The sequence below is a fragment of the Equus asinus genome, chromosome X (genome assembly GCF_041296235.1).
Source record: "Equus asinus isolate D_3611 breed Donkey chromosome X, EquAss-T2T_v2, whole genome shotgun sequence".
In the NCBI taxonomy this organism is placed as follows: domain Eukaryota; kingdom Metazoa; phylum Chordata; class Mammalia; order Perissodactyla; family Equidae; genus Equus; species Equus asinus.
The window spans coordinates 30005793-30019904 of NC_091820.1; the positions used below are offsets into that span (position 1 = coordinate 30005793).

At 33.2% G+C, this 14112-nt stretch overlaps 1 protein-coding gene across 1 annotated transcript in view; it reads left to right on the forward strand.

Moving 5' to 3' along the window:
• Positions 1-14112, forward strand: part of CFAP47 (cilia and flagella associated protein 47) — a 423199-nt gene that overhangs the window by 387106 nt on the left and 21981 nt on the right. The window contains exons 61-62 of the mRNA XM_070502678.1: positions 3691-3862; positions 7884-8045. Coding sequence (XP_070358779.1) covers positions 3691-3862; positions 7884-8045 — 334 coding nt within the window. The remainder of the gene's footprint in view (positions 1-3690; positions 3863-7883; positions 8046-14112) is intronic.

Genomic DNA, 14112 nt, shown 5'->3' on the forward strand with positions numbered 1-14112 from the left:
GTATTCTGTGACAGTGATATATTAGAGGGCCCATCTTCAGTCACCGACAAATGTGTTTTCAGATGGAAACATAATCCTCTCAATGACATTCAGTGAGTTTTCTCATTAATACATAAAAGAATATTCTATCAAAAAGAAAGGAGAAAAAAATAGTACCTAAATCTTAGAGTCTGAAATTGATGCTAATTGCTAAAAGCTCAGATAAAATATTTATGGTACAAGAAGTCCTTTTATCTTTTATTTCTGATATCTTGTTTAAAATAAAATGAGTAAGAAGAGCATCAGCTGTGTGGCCACCTTCTTCCTTTAATTTTCATTTCGTAGTTTACTGTACTTGCAGTCATATCAGAGGAACATGTGGTCATTTTAAATTAGTCAAAATGTTTGGTCTATTAAATGACCTTATGAAAGTGAAGTAAAACACATAAATGAAATACTCCTTCAAAAAGATTCACAATTTTATAAAAATAATAAGAGTGTGCGGATGGCCCATTCTTCATTATCTGTTCAAAGAAAATAGCTTTAGGTAGTTTATCCAGCATTCTCTATTTTCTTTGAATATCATGTTGCCTTCATGCTGTTTCAGATTTATCTTCAGTACTCCATTCATTCCTTATATTATTATTATGTTCTGTCAAATAAATGTATATGCATATTATCAATGAAGAGGGAACTGCAGAAATTTAGAGAAATAACATGAATAACAATGTTCATTATACTTTGATATTCATTTCTCCATAATTGAGATGTTTTTGCTGGTTTGCTATGAAATATATGTCTTTTCTTTTCTTTTTTTTTTTTTTTGAGGAAGATTAGCCCTGAGCTAACTGCTGCCAATCCTCCTCTTTTTGCTGAGGAAGGCTGGCCCTGGGCCAACATCTGTGCCCATCTTCCTCTACTTTATATGTGGGACACCTACCACAGCATGGCATGCCAAGCGGTGCCATGTCCACACCCGGGATTCGAACTGGCAAAGCCCGGGCCGCCGAGAAGCGGAACGTGTGCACTTAACCGCTGTGCCACTGGGCCGGCCCCTGAAATATATTTCTTACAGATGAAAATGTATATGGCATAATAATACATAATTTCAAAGCATATTTTATAAATAGATTTGTTATAATTCAATACTTTTTGATTATTTATTGTATTTAGTCGTGTTCTCTTTTTAAAAATCACTGATATTCTTCCACATTGAATAAATTTGAGTCATTGTCCTGAGAAAATTCACGCAAGTAACAGGAACCCTTGGCCAACATAGCTCCCGCTGCATAATTTATTGGCACTATGATACAGGCATTAGGTTGAATGATAATTATGCATGAATAATATCTTTATGGGAGACTTACCCCTTTTGTTCAATATAATGACTTTGCTGCCATACTCAAACGATTATTACCATTACTATTTTATGACACTATAGATTAATAAATAGGTATAGATATCTAGATAGATAGATACATGGATAGATATCATATTCTGCAATTTTCTGAAACCTGTTTGATTAAATATTTTGTATATATGTTAAGGGTATGAGTACAGTACTGAAAAACCCCACAGAGATTAGTAAACATTTACATACCTTTTAAAACACAATTGAAGTTAAATGTATATTTATTCTATTAATTTCATGAACTCAAGTGTCTTTTTAAGGATTTTCTATAAAAGGACAGAATTTTCCTCTAATATTGAAAAATTTATTACAGTAGTCCCAATAACTTTGAAATTGTAATGTGTATTATGGGAAACTACATTTATTAAATACTTTTTTTTTAAAAAGTGCAGTTATTCTCTTAAAGTCATGAGCTACGTTTGTCATGAGACATTAATTTTATCTAATAATCAGATGATAATTAATTTACACTGGCCTCACTAATTTAGCTCTTACCATCCTAATCCACATAAAAGTAGTGTATAGATTGTCTTCAAGTTAGGAACATAACAAAAGGCATGTTTCTTACTTGGTACCATGACTTTTCAAATAAAATGCAGAAACTCTAACAGAATAGCTTTAAGACACAATACGCAATGTCAGTTTCTCATGATTTTGTCCCACCAGACTCTGTCCCTCTCCCTTCGGTGCTCATATCAATCCGTTGGAGTTATAGATGGGGGTGGGAGGGGAGTATGTGTAGTTTGAAAAATAGATTCATGTGGTTGCTATTTGCCTCATCCCCCGCCCCCATCCCCTAGCTGATGATCATATCTCTATTTTGGACCAATGGATCTTCTTATGGTTGGAATTATGACATCGGTAGTCACAGATTCCCCACAGGGAGTCCAATGCTTCTGAAACTTAACTTTAGCGTCTCGTTTCCTATCTTCATTCTGACACAGCCATTCCCATAAAGGCTTCAATGATTAAGCAGAAACAGCTGCAGGTCTCAACTACATACAGTATTTGCTTTAGAAAATATTATGTTATTTGAATGCAAGGGAAATTTCATCTCCCATTAAACACTCTAAAATTCTTAAATGCTATTTCTCTCTATGGATTATAACTTCCTATGGAACATTTCCATGTCCCATTCCCAGAACAAAAAGACACATTATATGTAGACACATTGATTTTGCTACAGCAAAGGATGGTTATTGATAGGAACAACAATTGCCGATTTTGTCAATAGGGTAAAAACCAGCAATTCAGGAGGTCAGAGATTTATTTTTACTTGTGGAAAAAGAAAAAAAGAGATCTTGTAAGGGTGTGGGTCAGTCAGTTATTTTACATTAATAAGGTTTGCTGAATAATCATTAAATGTGACTTGGGCTTGTTACAGCCAAGCTATTTTTCAGAGTTCTATAGCAGAAATTATAATCAGTGACTTCTGAAAGGTGGTCTGGTTTCTGTTAGGATTGCTTAGGGAAAGATGGCCATCAGTTCTGTGAATCCAAGGATCACTTTTACCTTTATACACTAGAGACAGACTTTAGAAATTAGCTCAGCTGAGGACCAGGTCAAGCCATGGTTCTCTGACCTCTCTTCCATGATCTTCGTGCAACAAACTTCTTGATTTGGGATTTGGGCTCCTTACATGTACATGAAGAGTAAATATAATAGATGTTTGTGTTTCTCTTCTACATGCCAGTCCTGGTTTTAAGATATTTCACATATACCTAACAAAACCCTGATATAACTTTCCTCTGGTAGCCTACTGGTTAAGAAAATATGGTTAAACGTATTGTCTATAATACCCCGACTAAAATATGAAGAACTCTTTCTTTTATAAAAATATACCAGAACTTGAAAATTCTACCCTAATATATTGGGATGCTGTTTTAACATTATTTAAACTTAATTCGAATCTTTCTTTATAAATTACAAGTCTATAGGCATTTAATATATTAATTATTTAGAGTATGTCATATTATTTGTATTTTTTAGTAAATATTAATTTCCATTTGGCTAATTCTTGTTTCATAAATCTGAATTTTAAAGATTTAAGGATGGGAGGAATTGTCTTCTGCATTTATTTTTTTATATTCATCCATTTATTTATTTACCTTTTAACAAAAACATACTGAGTGCTATTATATACCTGGTAATGCACTAGGTATTATGAACACAAAGCTAAGTAACATATGCCCTCTCACTCCCTGTAAATACCTGTGCATGATTATTGTTGGCATATAGCTGATGTTCAATCTGTACATATTTAACTAAATTGAAGTATATTTTAATCTTGATTTTCCTAGAATTGTCTGGAAGACGTGAATTTGAATATGAAATTCAATTTGAATCTGAAGTTGATAAGTCTAACTTGGAATCTTGCTTGGCTTTATATTTGATCAAAAAATCTTATAGTATCAGTGCTGAAAAGATAACATTGGTCTTCATTGTGATATTTGCACCAAAGAAACCATTGAGGTAAACCTGCTTTTACCCCTTTTTTCTTTAAACAATGTTACTACTCTTTTAAACCAAATATTATTACTCTTTTAGACTAAATAACGTTGAGTTTTCTTTCCATCTTTCTTTATTTGGATTGTATTACCTCTTCGATGCTGTTGAGGTAAATATTTTGGGCTAGGTTATTTCTAGCTATCAAGCTATGAAAAGTATTCTGATGAGAAAAAATAACCTAAATGGGTAGAAATCTAAGGTATCCCTCATGAATTGTGACCTCCCTAAGGTCATTAGGGTATAATACTAACAAAAGAAAGCAGTCTACTTTGTAAAATTTAAAAAAAAATTACTGACTTGATGCCATATGTTGGCAACATGATATTTCTTGATACTACTTCTCAGAACCAGTTCAAATGATGAAAATGTGTAAGCTATGTTCTGCTTTGCAATTACATCATTACCCTTTTACCACCCAAGACCATAACATTGCACATCCTCGAGTAAGGTTTAAGAGGAACATATTGGAATCTGTGAGAATAGTGAGCTTTGAATGTCTGTCCTCTGGGAAACCTCATCCAGTACCTTTATATTTATTTTTGGGGCAACTGATATTTAGCACCTGAAAATACTGTGATATGTCACATCTGAAACATGCCTTTATTTATGTCTTTATGCAAAGATACCAATCAGAACCACAGTATACACAAAGTACAAAATACAGCGTGGCAATGAAAAAACACTTATGCTTTTCATCATTTCTATAGTTTAACTATGTATTTGATGTAGCCAGGCATGTAATTAAAGTGGCTTTGAATATGTAGTCCAATAACTAAAAGATACAATAGTCATCTTCAGGGAGCAATAATAAAGTCAGGCTGCAGGAAGAAAGTACACTATAAATGTTGACATTACCCTCTTTTATCTTTTCTTTCATTTTCATAGTTTTCTATGTTTATTAGCATTTTTTCACACTTAGCTTTGTATTGTATTGTTTTAATGATATGGAAGTACTAGCAACAACCAGAAGGGGAAAATGTTAACATTGGTGAATATGAACAGAAGCAGTGTGAATTTATACTCATTCGAAATTTTGTGATTTAGGGCTTCTTGGTAAAAACATGAGAAACTGATTTAGGACAACTTGTATGCATGATTCATAAATTTTTGTGAGTGTTCTGTGATGTTATGATGGAGTTTAATAACTCTGTTTTGTGCATATATGTATATGTTTATTTACTTTTGTCATTTATGTGTATTTGAAGTGGTTTACTGCAAGACACATAGTTAAGTAAGAAAAAACAAAATAAAACCAATAGCTCTAAACATGAAAAAGAATAATAAGAAAATAATTATACCCAAACCATGCTTTACCTTGATAATTAAAATAAGCATCGAATTCAACTCTTCTCTTCTTGGTTGGCAAGGTAAAAAGACAAAATTTTCACGTTTTGCTAAAAAGAAAATATAACATTGTTTCACAATGATAAATACAGGTAATTTTTCACATCTATCTTTTCACAGAATAGTATTGTATATAATAAAAATAATGGTCAGAGCCCTAAATGGTGAATTTACCAAAAGAAAGGGTGTGGATATTATTCCTAAAGGTCTTGACCTTTTCTTTCAATAAAAATCGAGTCCAATACAAAAACTTAAGAGATCAATAGTTAATATTGTCATAAATGAGTCTGATGATTCTAACTTAATACAGGTCTAAACATTTTTTTTTTAAATAGAGAAATGATAGATATAATTTGTCTTAGGGTGTCTTTAGAAATAATGATTATCCTAGTTTGACTTTTTCCTGGAACTTTTCACCTGCTCAAGAGATGAACAGAATGAGAACCTAAAGTTCTATTTCACAGAGTTTGGGAGAGACAACTTGGCATAGGAAATATCATATATGAACACTGTTAGGCATCCACAGTATTGACCATAAAATGGTTCGCTGAGTTATCGCTGAAACTGGGTAGTCTTCCTCGGCTTTGGGACAAACAGGTTGACTCAGTGGCTTCCCACTAACTCAGAGAATTGGTCTGCTGAATGGAACTATTCAACATTGTTCATTTGAACATGTCCGTCCATTTATTAAAAATCATTTAGCATCTACAAAAGAAACAAAATCCCTGCACTATTGGAGTATATAGTCTAGTGAGAGTAATAGATAAGAGAGAAATGTATAAGTAAACGACAACATTTTAGATTGTTCCGAGAAGGAAATAAATAAGGAGAAATAGAGAGCTATGAAGGATGTACATCACACAAGGTGGACAGCTTAGGCTTCTGTGGACAGGAGATTTCTGAACGAATACCTTATAGATGAGAAGAGCTTGGAAGGGTATTTGAAACAGAGGCTGTGGGACCAGGAAATGTTTGGTATGAACAATGAATAGTAAGGAGGCCAATGTTTCTCTAACACAGTGAGCAAAGGAGAAAGTAAGGTTGGAGAGTTTGGCCAGGATCCCATCACACGGGGTCTTGAGCGTATAAATTTGTCTTTTATGCCAGAAATGATTGGAAATGACTGAAGGATAAATTGGGGGGGGACTGATTTAGGACAATTTGTGTACAGGATTCATAAAATTCTGTAAGTGCTCTATGATGGTCTGATGTAGTGTAACGATTCTATTTTGTGCATACAGGTACATATTCATTACTTCTGCTGTTTCTTGCTCCAAATGAATTTGAGATGGTTGAAAGGTAGATACAGAATTAGATAAGAAAAACCAAAATAAAACAATAGCTCAAACTTGTGGAAGTCCTCTCCTCCTTGTGGGATGGCAAGAGTAGAAGTGGGAAGACCAGTTACTGAATTAGCGCTCTTGAAACAGTGCTGAGAGGAATACAGTTTCATTTACTAAGACAGGAGAGTGTGAGAGAGGTATAGGTTTAGGGTTTACATTTTGGGTATAAGTTTAAGATGATATATCAGTCACCATGGGCTAATTATCCTGCTTAGTATCCCACTGTTTTAATGCAACATACTTTATTGTTAGCGGCACTCTATTGAAGGAATATTTTTAAAATTTTAGTACCGGTTTTTTGATAGCATAAATAATGAAGCAATGAACATCCTCATACACATCACTTCTTGAAATCTTTGAGGCATATCTCTGGGGGAAATTACTAATAGTGAAATTGCTGATTTAGTGTGTGCAACTTTCAAATTTGGTAAGATATTCTCCAATTGTTCCCCAAATGGTAGAATAACTTTATAGTCATATCTAACAAGGATAGGAGTTCCAGAACTGTTCTTTCTGACAGTTTTAGATAAGAGGATTTTAATTTCTTTGTCCAATCCTGACATGTGATATTGCAACCACACCATCACATGTTTGAGTCATTTCCCCGCTAAGCAAGCAAACAAACAGGTAACCAGTCCTCAACTCCGGCAACTTCCCTGTGGCTCCACTCTTCATAGCCAAATGCTCAGGCAAGCCGTCTCTACTCTCTTTAATTCAACTGCCACTCAGTTATATGTTACCGCGTGAGGTGTTTGTGGTCTTTGTCAAATGCAATTGAATTTCTTAAAAGCTTCAGTTTGTCAGTTTTATGGGGCTTTGCAAGTGTTCACAGAAAATATAATTTTTCTGTGTGAAGAAAGAGTTGAAAAAACTTTCTCACAGTGTCTCATTTTGGACAGAAAATTCCCATATGGAATACCTATTGGTGTAACACTTGAATCCATTTGCTGAACTCCCCTTAGATTCTTAAATATTCTGATATTCTATGCTGGGTACAGAAAATTCATGGAGTCAATTTTGCATATGCTACTGGTTCTTAGTAAATAACTAGAGAGTAGATAAGATGTACTACAAAATAATTACCTTATGAGGAGAATAATATAACCTGTGACCTAAAAATTATTCCTGAATGTAGTTAACAGTCATCTACTTTTTTTTTTTAAGAATGAAAAATCCCAGTGTTTTTACTGAAACCACAGGGATTGCTTACATTTTCATCTCAGATATCGATCTACTCTCTTATATTCTCTTTGCTAATTTTCCTGTGGTATCCTTTATAATCTCTTTTTCTATTCAAGGTCTCATATTTCACTGAAAATAGAGTGCATAACAGATGGGATCTGGAAGTTTCCCATAACGTTAGTTGCTTCTCAGCCTGATGTGGACGATGTCATTGATATTGAAGGAGTTGGTTTATTTAAGGAATCTACTATTGACTTCAGGCTGACAAGTCAGACAAGGTAATATATCAAGCAAAATTATGTAACTGGTTTTGTGAATGTAATTTATGCTGAACTGAGAAAATTTAAGACAGAAAATTCTATTATGTCATCTTTTGCTGGTTAAGTCAGAGCAGTATTGCTTCTATGAATCAAAGCTTTATATATTTCATAGTTTTTTATTTAAAAATAGGAAAATAGGTTCTACAACATGAAGACCAAAAAATGAGAAGCAAAAGTAAATAGTTATTTATTAAAATTTAGGATAATATTTCTATTTACTTTTCAAAGGATATTTTACTGTATTTTTTCAAAGATAGATGGAATGTCTTTCAGTAAATTTAATGGTGTTGGATTATCAAGTGGTTTGACTAAGCAAAGATGATTGAGTAATCTATGTTGACTCCATTTTCTATATTATTATTCTGCTCAACCATAGATATCTTTGTGATACTTGTAATAACATAGATAACATGATAACAATACTTTTTTCGCTTAACATAATACACTCAAGGTCCATCCATGTACAGTGATGGATGGAAGCTAGACTTTTGGTGGTGAACACAATTTAGTTTACACATAAGTCGAAATATAATGATGTACACCTGAAATTTATATAATGTTGTGAATCAATGTGACCTCAATAAGATAAATTTTTGAAAAACGATACTTTTGCCTATCTCACACATAAACTATATTTTTACAGCTTTTTTGAGGTATAACATACATACCATAAAAGTCACCCATTGTAAGTGTGTATTGCTTTAATTTTTTGAGAATCTATAGAATTTGTAATCATAGCCACATTCCAGGTTTAGAACTTTCCCATCTCCCCCCAAATTTCCCTCAAGCCCCTTTGCAGTCATCCCCTGCACTCTCTCCCAGTCTCAGACAACCAGTGATTTGCTTTCTGTCTCTATAACCTTGCCTTTCTGGATATTGCATATAAATAAAATCACTCAATATATAGTCTTTTTTTAACTTTTTTTTTTTTTTGGCAATTTTAGGTTTACAACAAAATTGAGAAGAAGGTACAGAGATTTTTCATACACTTCCTGTCCCCACACATACATAGCCTCTCCCAATATCAACGTCATTCACCAGAATGATACATTTTTTAACAAGGATGGATCTACATTGATGCATCATAATCACCCAAAGTCCTCAGTTTACCTTAGGGTTCACTCTTAGTGTTGTACCTTCTGCGTGTTTGGACAAAAGTATAATGACATATATCCATCATTATAATATCATACAAAGTGTTCTCACTGCCCTAAAAATCCTCCATGCTCTCTCCCTATTCATCTCTCTCCCCACCCCTGGCAACCGCTGATCTTTCTATTGTCTCCATAGTTTTGCCTTTTCCAGAATGTCATATAATTGGAATCATATAGTATGTAGCCTTTCCAGATTGGTTTCTTTTGCTTAGTAATTTACATTTGAGGTTTATCCATGTCTTTTCATGGCTTTATAGTGCATTTCTTTTTAGCATTGAATAATATTCCACTGTCTGTATATACCACAGTTTATTTATCCGTTCACCTACTGAAGAAAATTTTGGTTGCTTCCAAGTTTTGGCAATTATGAATAGAGCTGGTATAAACGACTGGGTGCAGGTGTTAGTGTGGATATGTTTTCAACTCTTTTGGGTAAATACAAAGCAGCGTGATTGCTCGATCCTGTGGTAAGAATATATTTAGTTTTGTAAGAATTTGCAAAACGGTCTTCCAAAGTGGCTGTACCATTTTGCACTCCCACCAACAATGGATGAGAGTTCCTGTTGCCCTACCTCCTTGCCAGCATTTGATGGTGCCAGTGTTCTGGATTTTGGCCATTCTAATAGAAGTGTAGTGGTATCTCATTATAGTTTTAGTTTGCATTTCTCTATGACATGTGATGTCATGTGTCTTTTCAAATGCTTACTTGCCATCTGTATATTTTCTTTGGTGAGGTATCTGATAAGATCTTTGGCCCATTTTTCAATGGGGTTGTTTGTTTTCTTACTATTGAGTTTTAAGAGTTCTTTGTATATATTTGATAACAGTCCTTTATCAGATGTGTATTTTGCAAATGTATTCTCCCAGTCTCTAGCTTCTCTTCTAATTCCCTTGATATTGTCCTTCACAGAGGAGAAGTTTTTAATTTTAATGAAGTCCAGCTAATCACTTATTTCTTTCACGAATTATGTCTTTCCTGTTGTATCTAATAAAGCATCACCATACCCAAGGTCTTCTAGGTTTTCTCTTATATTATCTTCTAGAGGTTTTAAAGTTTTCTGCTTTACATTTAGATTTAGGATCCATTTTGAGTTAATTTTTGTGAAAAGTGTAAGGTCTGTATCTAGATTCATTTTTTTTGCATGTGGATGTCCAGTTGTTCTAGCACCATTTGTTGTTCCATTGTATTGCCTTTGCTCCGTTGACAAAGATTAGTTGATTATATTTACATGGGTCTATTTCTGGGCTCTTTTATGTTCCATTGATTTATTTGTCTATTCTTTCACCAATACCACACTGTCTTAATTGCTGTAGCTTTAGAGTAAGTCTTAAAGTCAGGGAGTGTCAGTCTTCCAACTTTGTTGTTCTCCTTCAGTATTGATCTGGCTATTCTGAGTCTTTTGCCTCTCCTTATAAACTTTAGAATCCATTTGTTGAATATCCATAAAATAACTACCTGAGATTTTGATTGGGATTGCATAAATCTATAGATCAAATTGGGAAGACTGATATCTTGACAATATTGAGTCTTCCTATCTGTGAACATGAAATATCTCTTCATTTATTTATTTTTTATTTGATTTTGTTCATCAGAGTTTTGTAGTTTCCCTCATATAGATCTTGTACATATTGTTAGATTTATACCTGAGTATTTCATTTTGGGGGTTGCTAATGTAAATGGTCTTACCCTTTTAATTCCAAATTCCATTTGTTCATTGATGGTATATAGGAAAGCAAGTGACTTTTGTATATTAATCTTGTATCCTAAAACCTTGCTATGATCACTTATTAGTTCCAGTTTTACTGTTGACTCTGAGATTATCTACATAGATGATCATGTAATCTGGAAATAAAGACAGATTTATGTCTTCCTTCTCAATCTGTATACCTTTATTTTCTTTTCTTGCCTTATTGCATTACCAAGGTTATCCAGTACAATGTTGAAAATGAATGGTGAGAGGGGACACCCTTGTCTTCTTCCTGATCTTAGGGAAAGTTGTGAGTTTCTCCCCATTAAGTACGATGTTAGCTGTAGGATTTTTGTAGATTGTCTTTATTAGGTTGAGGAAGTTCCCCTCTAGTCCTAGTTTATTAAGAACTTTTATCATTAATGAGTGTTGGATTTTGTCAAATGCTTTTTCTGCCTTTATTTATATGATTGTGTAATTTTTCTTTTTTAGTCTGTTGATGTGCTGGATTACATTAATTGATTTTCAAATGTTGAATCAGTCTTGCATACCTGGGGTAAATCCCATTTGGGCATGGTGTATTAATTCTTTTTATATATTTTTGGATTCAGTTTGCTAATACTTTGTTAAGGATATTTGCATCTATGTTCATGAGAGATATAGGTATTTAGTTTTCTTTTCTTGTGGTATCTTTGCCTGGTTTTGCTATTAGAGTAATGCTAGACTCAGAATGAGTTAGGAAGTATTTCCTCTGCTTATATCCTCTGAAAGAGATTATAGAGAATTGGTATAATTTCTTCCTTAAATCTTTGGTAGAATTTACTAGTAAACCCATCTGGACCTGCTGCTTTCTTTTGGGGAAGGTTATTAATTGTTGATTCAATTTCTTTTATAGATATAGGCCTAGTCAGATCATCTATTTCTTCTTGTGTGAGTTTTGGCAGATTGTGTCTTTCAATGAATTGGTCCATTTCATCCAGGAAATCAAATTTGTTGGCCTAGAATTGTTCATAGTATTCTGTTGTTATCCTTTTAATTTCCATGGGATCTGTAGTGATGTCCCCTCTTTCGTTTCTGATATCAGTAATTAGTGTTCTGTCTCTTTTTTCTTAGTTTGCCTGGCTAGAGGCTTACCAGTTTTATTGATGTTTTCAAAGAACCAGCATATGTATGGTTTCATTGATTTTCTCTGTTGATTTTCTGTTTTCAATTTCATTGATTTCTGCTCTAATTCTTGTTATTTATTTTCTTCTGTTTAATTCGGGTTTAATTTGCTCTTCTTTTTCTAGTTTCCTCAGGTGGAAAGTTAGATTATTGATTTTAAATTTTTCTTCTTTTCTAATATATGCTCTCAGTGCTAGAAATTTCCCTCTAGCATTGTTTTCACTGCATTCCACAAATTTTGGTAAGTTGTGTTTTCCTTTTCATTTTGATCAAAATATTTTTTAATTTCTCTTGAGATTTATTCTCTGACCCATGTGTTATTTAGAAGTGTGTTGTTTAATTTCCACATATTTTTAGTTTTTCAAGTTATCTTTCTGTTATTGATTTCTAGTTAGATTCCATTGTGGTCTGAGAGCAGACATTGTATGATTTCTATTCCTTTAAATTTGTTAAGGTGTGTTTTATGGCCCAGAATGTGGTCTGTCTTGATGAATGTTCCATGTGAGCTTGAGAAAAGTGTGAATTCTGCTGTTGTTGGATGAAGTGGTCTATATGTTAATTATATCCAGTTGATTGATGGTATTGCTGAGTTCAACTATGTCTTTACTGATTTTCTGCCCGCTGGATCTATGTATTACTGAGACACAAGTGCTGAAGTCTCCAACTATGATAGTGGATTTTTCTATTTCTCCTTGCAGTTCTATCAGTTTTTGCCTCGTGTAATGATGCTCTGTTGTTAGGGGCATACATGTTAAGAATTGTTATGCCTTCTTAGAGAACTGACCTCTTCATTATTATGTGATGCCCTTCTTTATCGCTGATAACTTTCCTTGCTCTGAAGTCTACTCTGTCTGAAATTCATATAGTTACTCCTGCTTTGTTTTGATTGTGTTAGCATGGTATATTTTTCTCCATTCCTTTACTTTTAATCTATATGTGTCTTTATATTTAAAGTGGGTTTCTTGTAGATAACATATAGTTAGTTCACGTTTTTTGATCCACCCTGACAATTTCTGTCTTTTAATTGGTGTTTTTAGACCATTGACATTCAAAGTGATTATTGATACAGCTGGATTAATATCTTCCATATTCATTCCTATTTTCTATTTTTTGCCCTTGTTCTTTGTACCTATTTTTGTCTTCCATTCTGTATCTGCCTTATGTGGTTTTAATTGAACATTTTATATGATTCATTTTTTCTCCTTTTTTACATATATTTCTTTTTTACTTTTTCTAGTGATTGCCCTAGAGTTTACAATATACGTTTACAAGTAGTGCAAGTCCACTTTCAAATAACACTATACACTTCACAGGTAATGTGAGTACTTTATAATAACAAAACAATCCTAATTCTTTCCTCCCATCCCTTGTTTCACTGCTATAATTTATTTCACTTATTTATAAGTATACATAAGATATATATACACACACACACAATATATGTACATAAGCATAAATACTTGAATATATCACTGCTGTTATTATTTGAACAAGCTGTTATCTGTTAGATCAATTAAGAATAAGAAAAATAAAGTTTTTATTTTGCCTTCACTTATTCCTTCTTGCATGCTTTTCCTTTCTTGATGTAGATCCAAGTTTCTGACCTATATTATTTTCCTTCTCTCCATAGAACTCAACATTTCTTGCAAGGCAGGTCTCCTTGTTACAGATTCTCTCCATTTTTGTTTGTCTGAAAAAGTTTTCATATCTCCTTCACTTCTGAAGGACATTTCTAAAGGGTTTAGAATTCTAGGTTGATGGGGGTTTTTTTGTTTATTCTCTAAACTTTAAGTACTTTACAGGTATACTTTGTTTTACTGTGCTTCACAGATATTGTGTTTTTTATAAATTGAAAGTTTGTGGCAACTCTGCATTGAACAAGTCTATTGGCACTACTTTTCCCATAATGTGACTTTTAAGCAATAAAGTTTTTTTAATTAGGGCATGTACATCATTTTTTTAGACATAATGCTATTGCACACTCAGTAGACTACAGTATAGTATAAACACAACTTATAT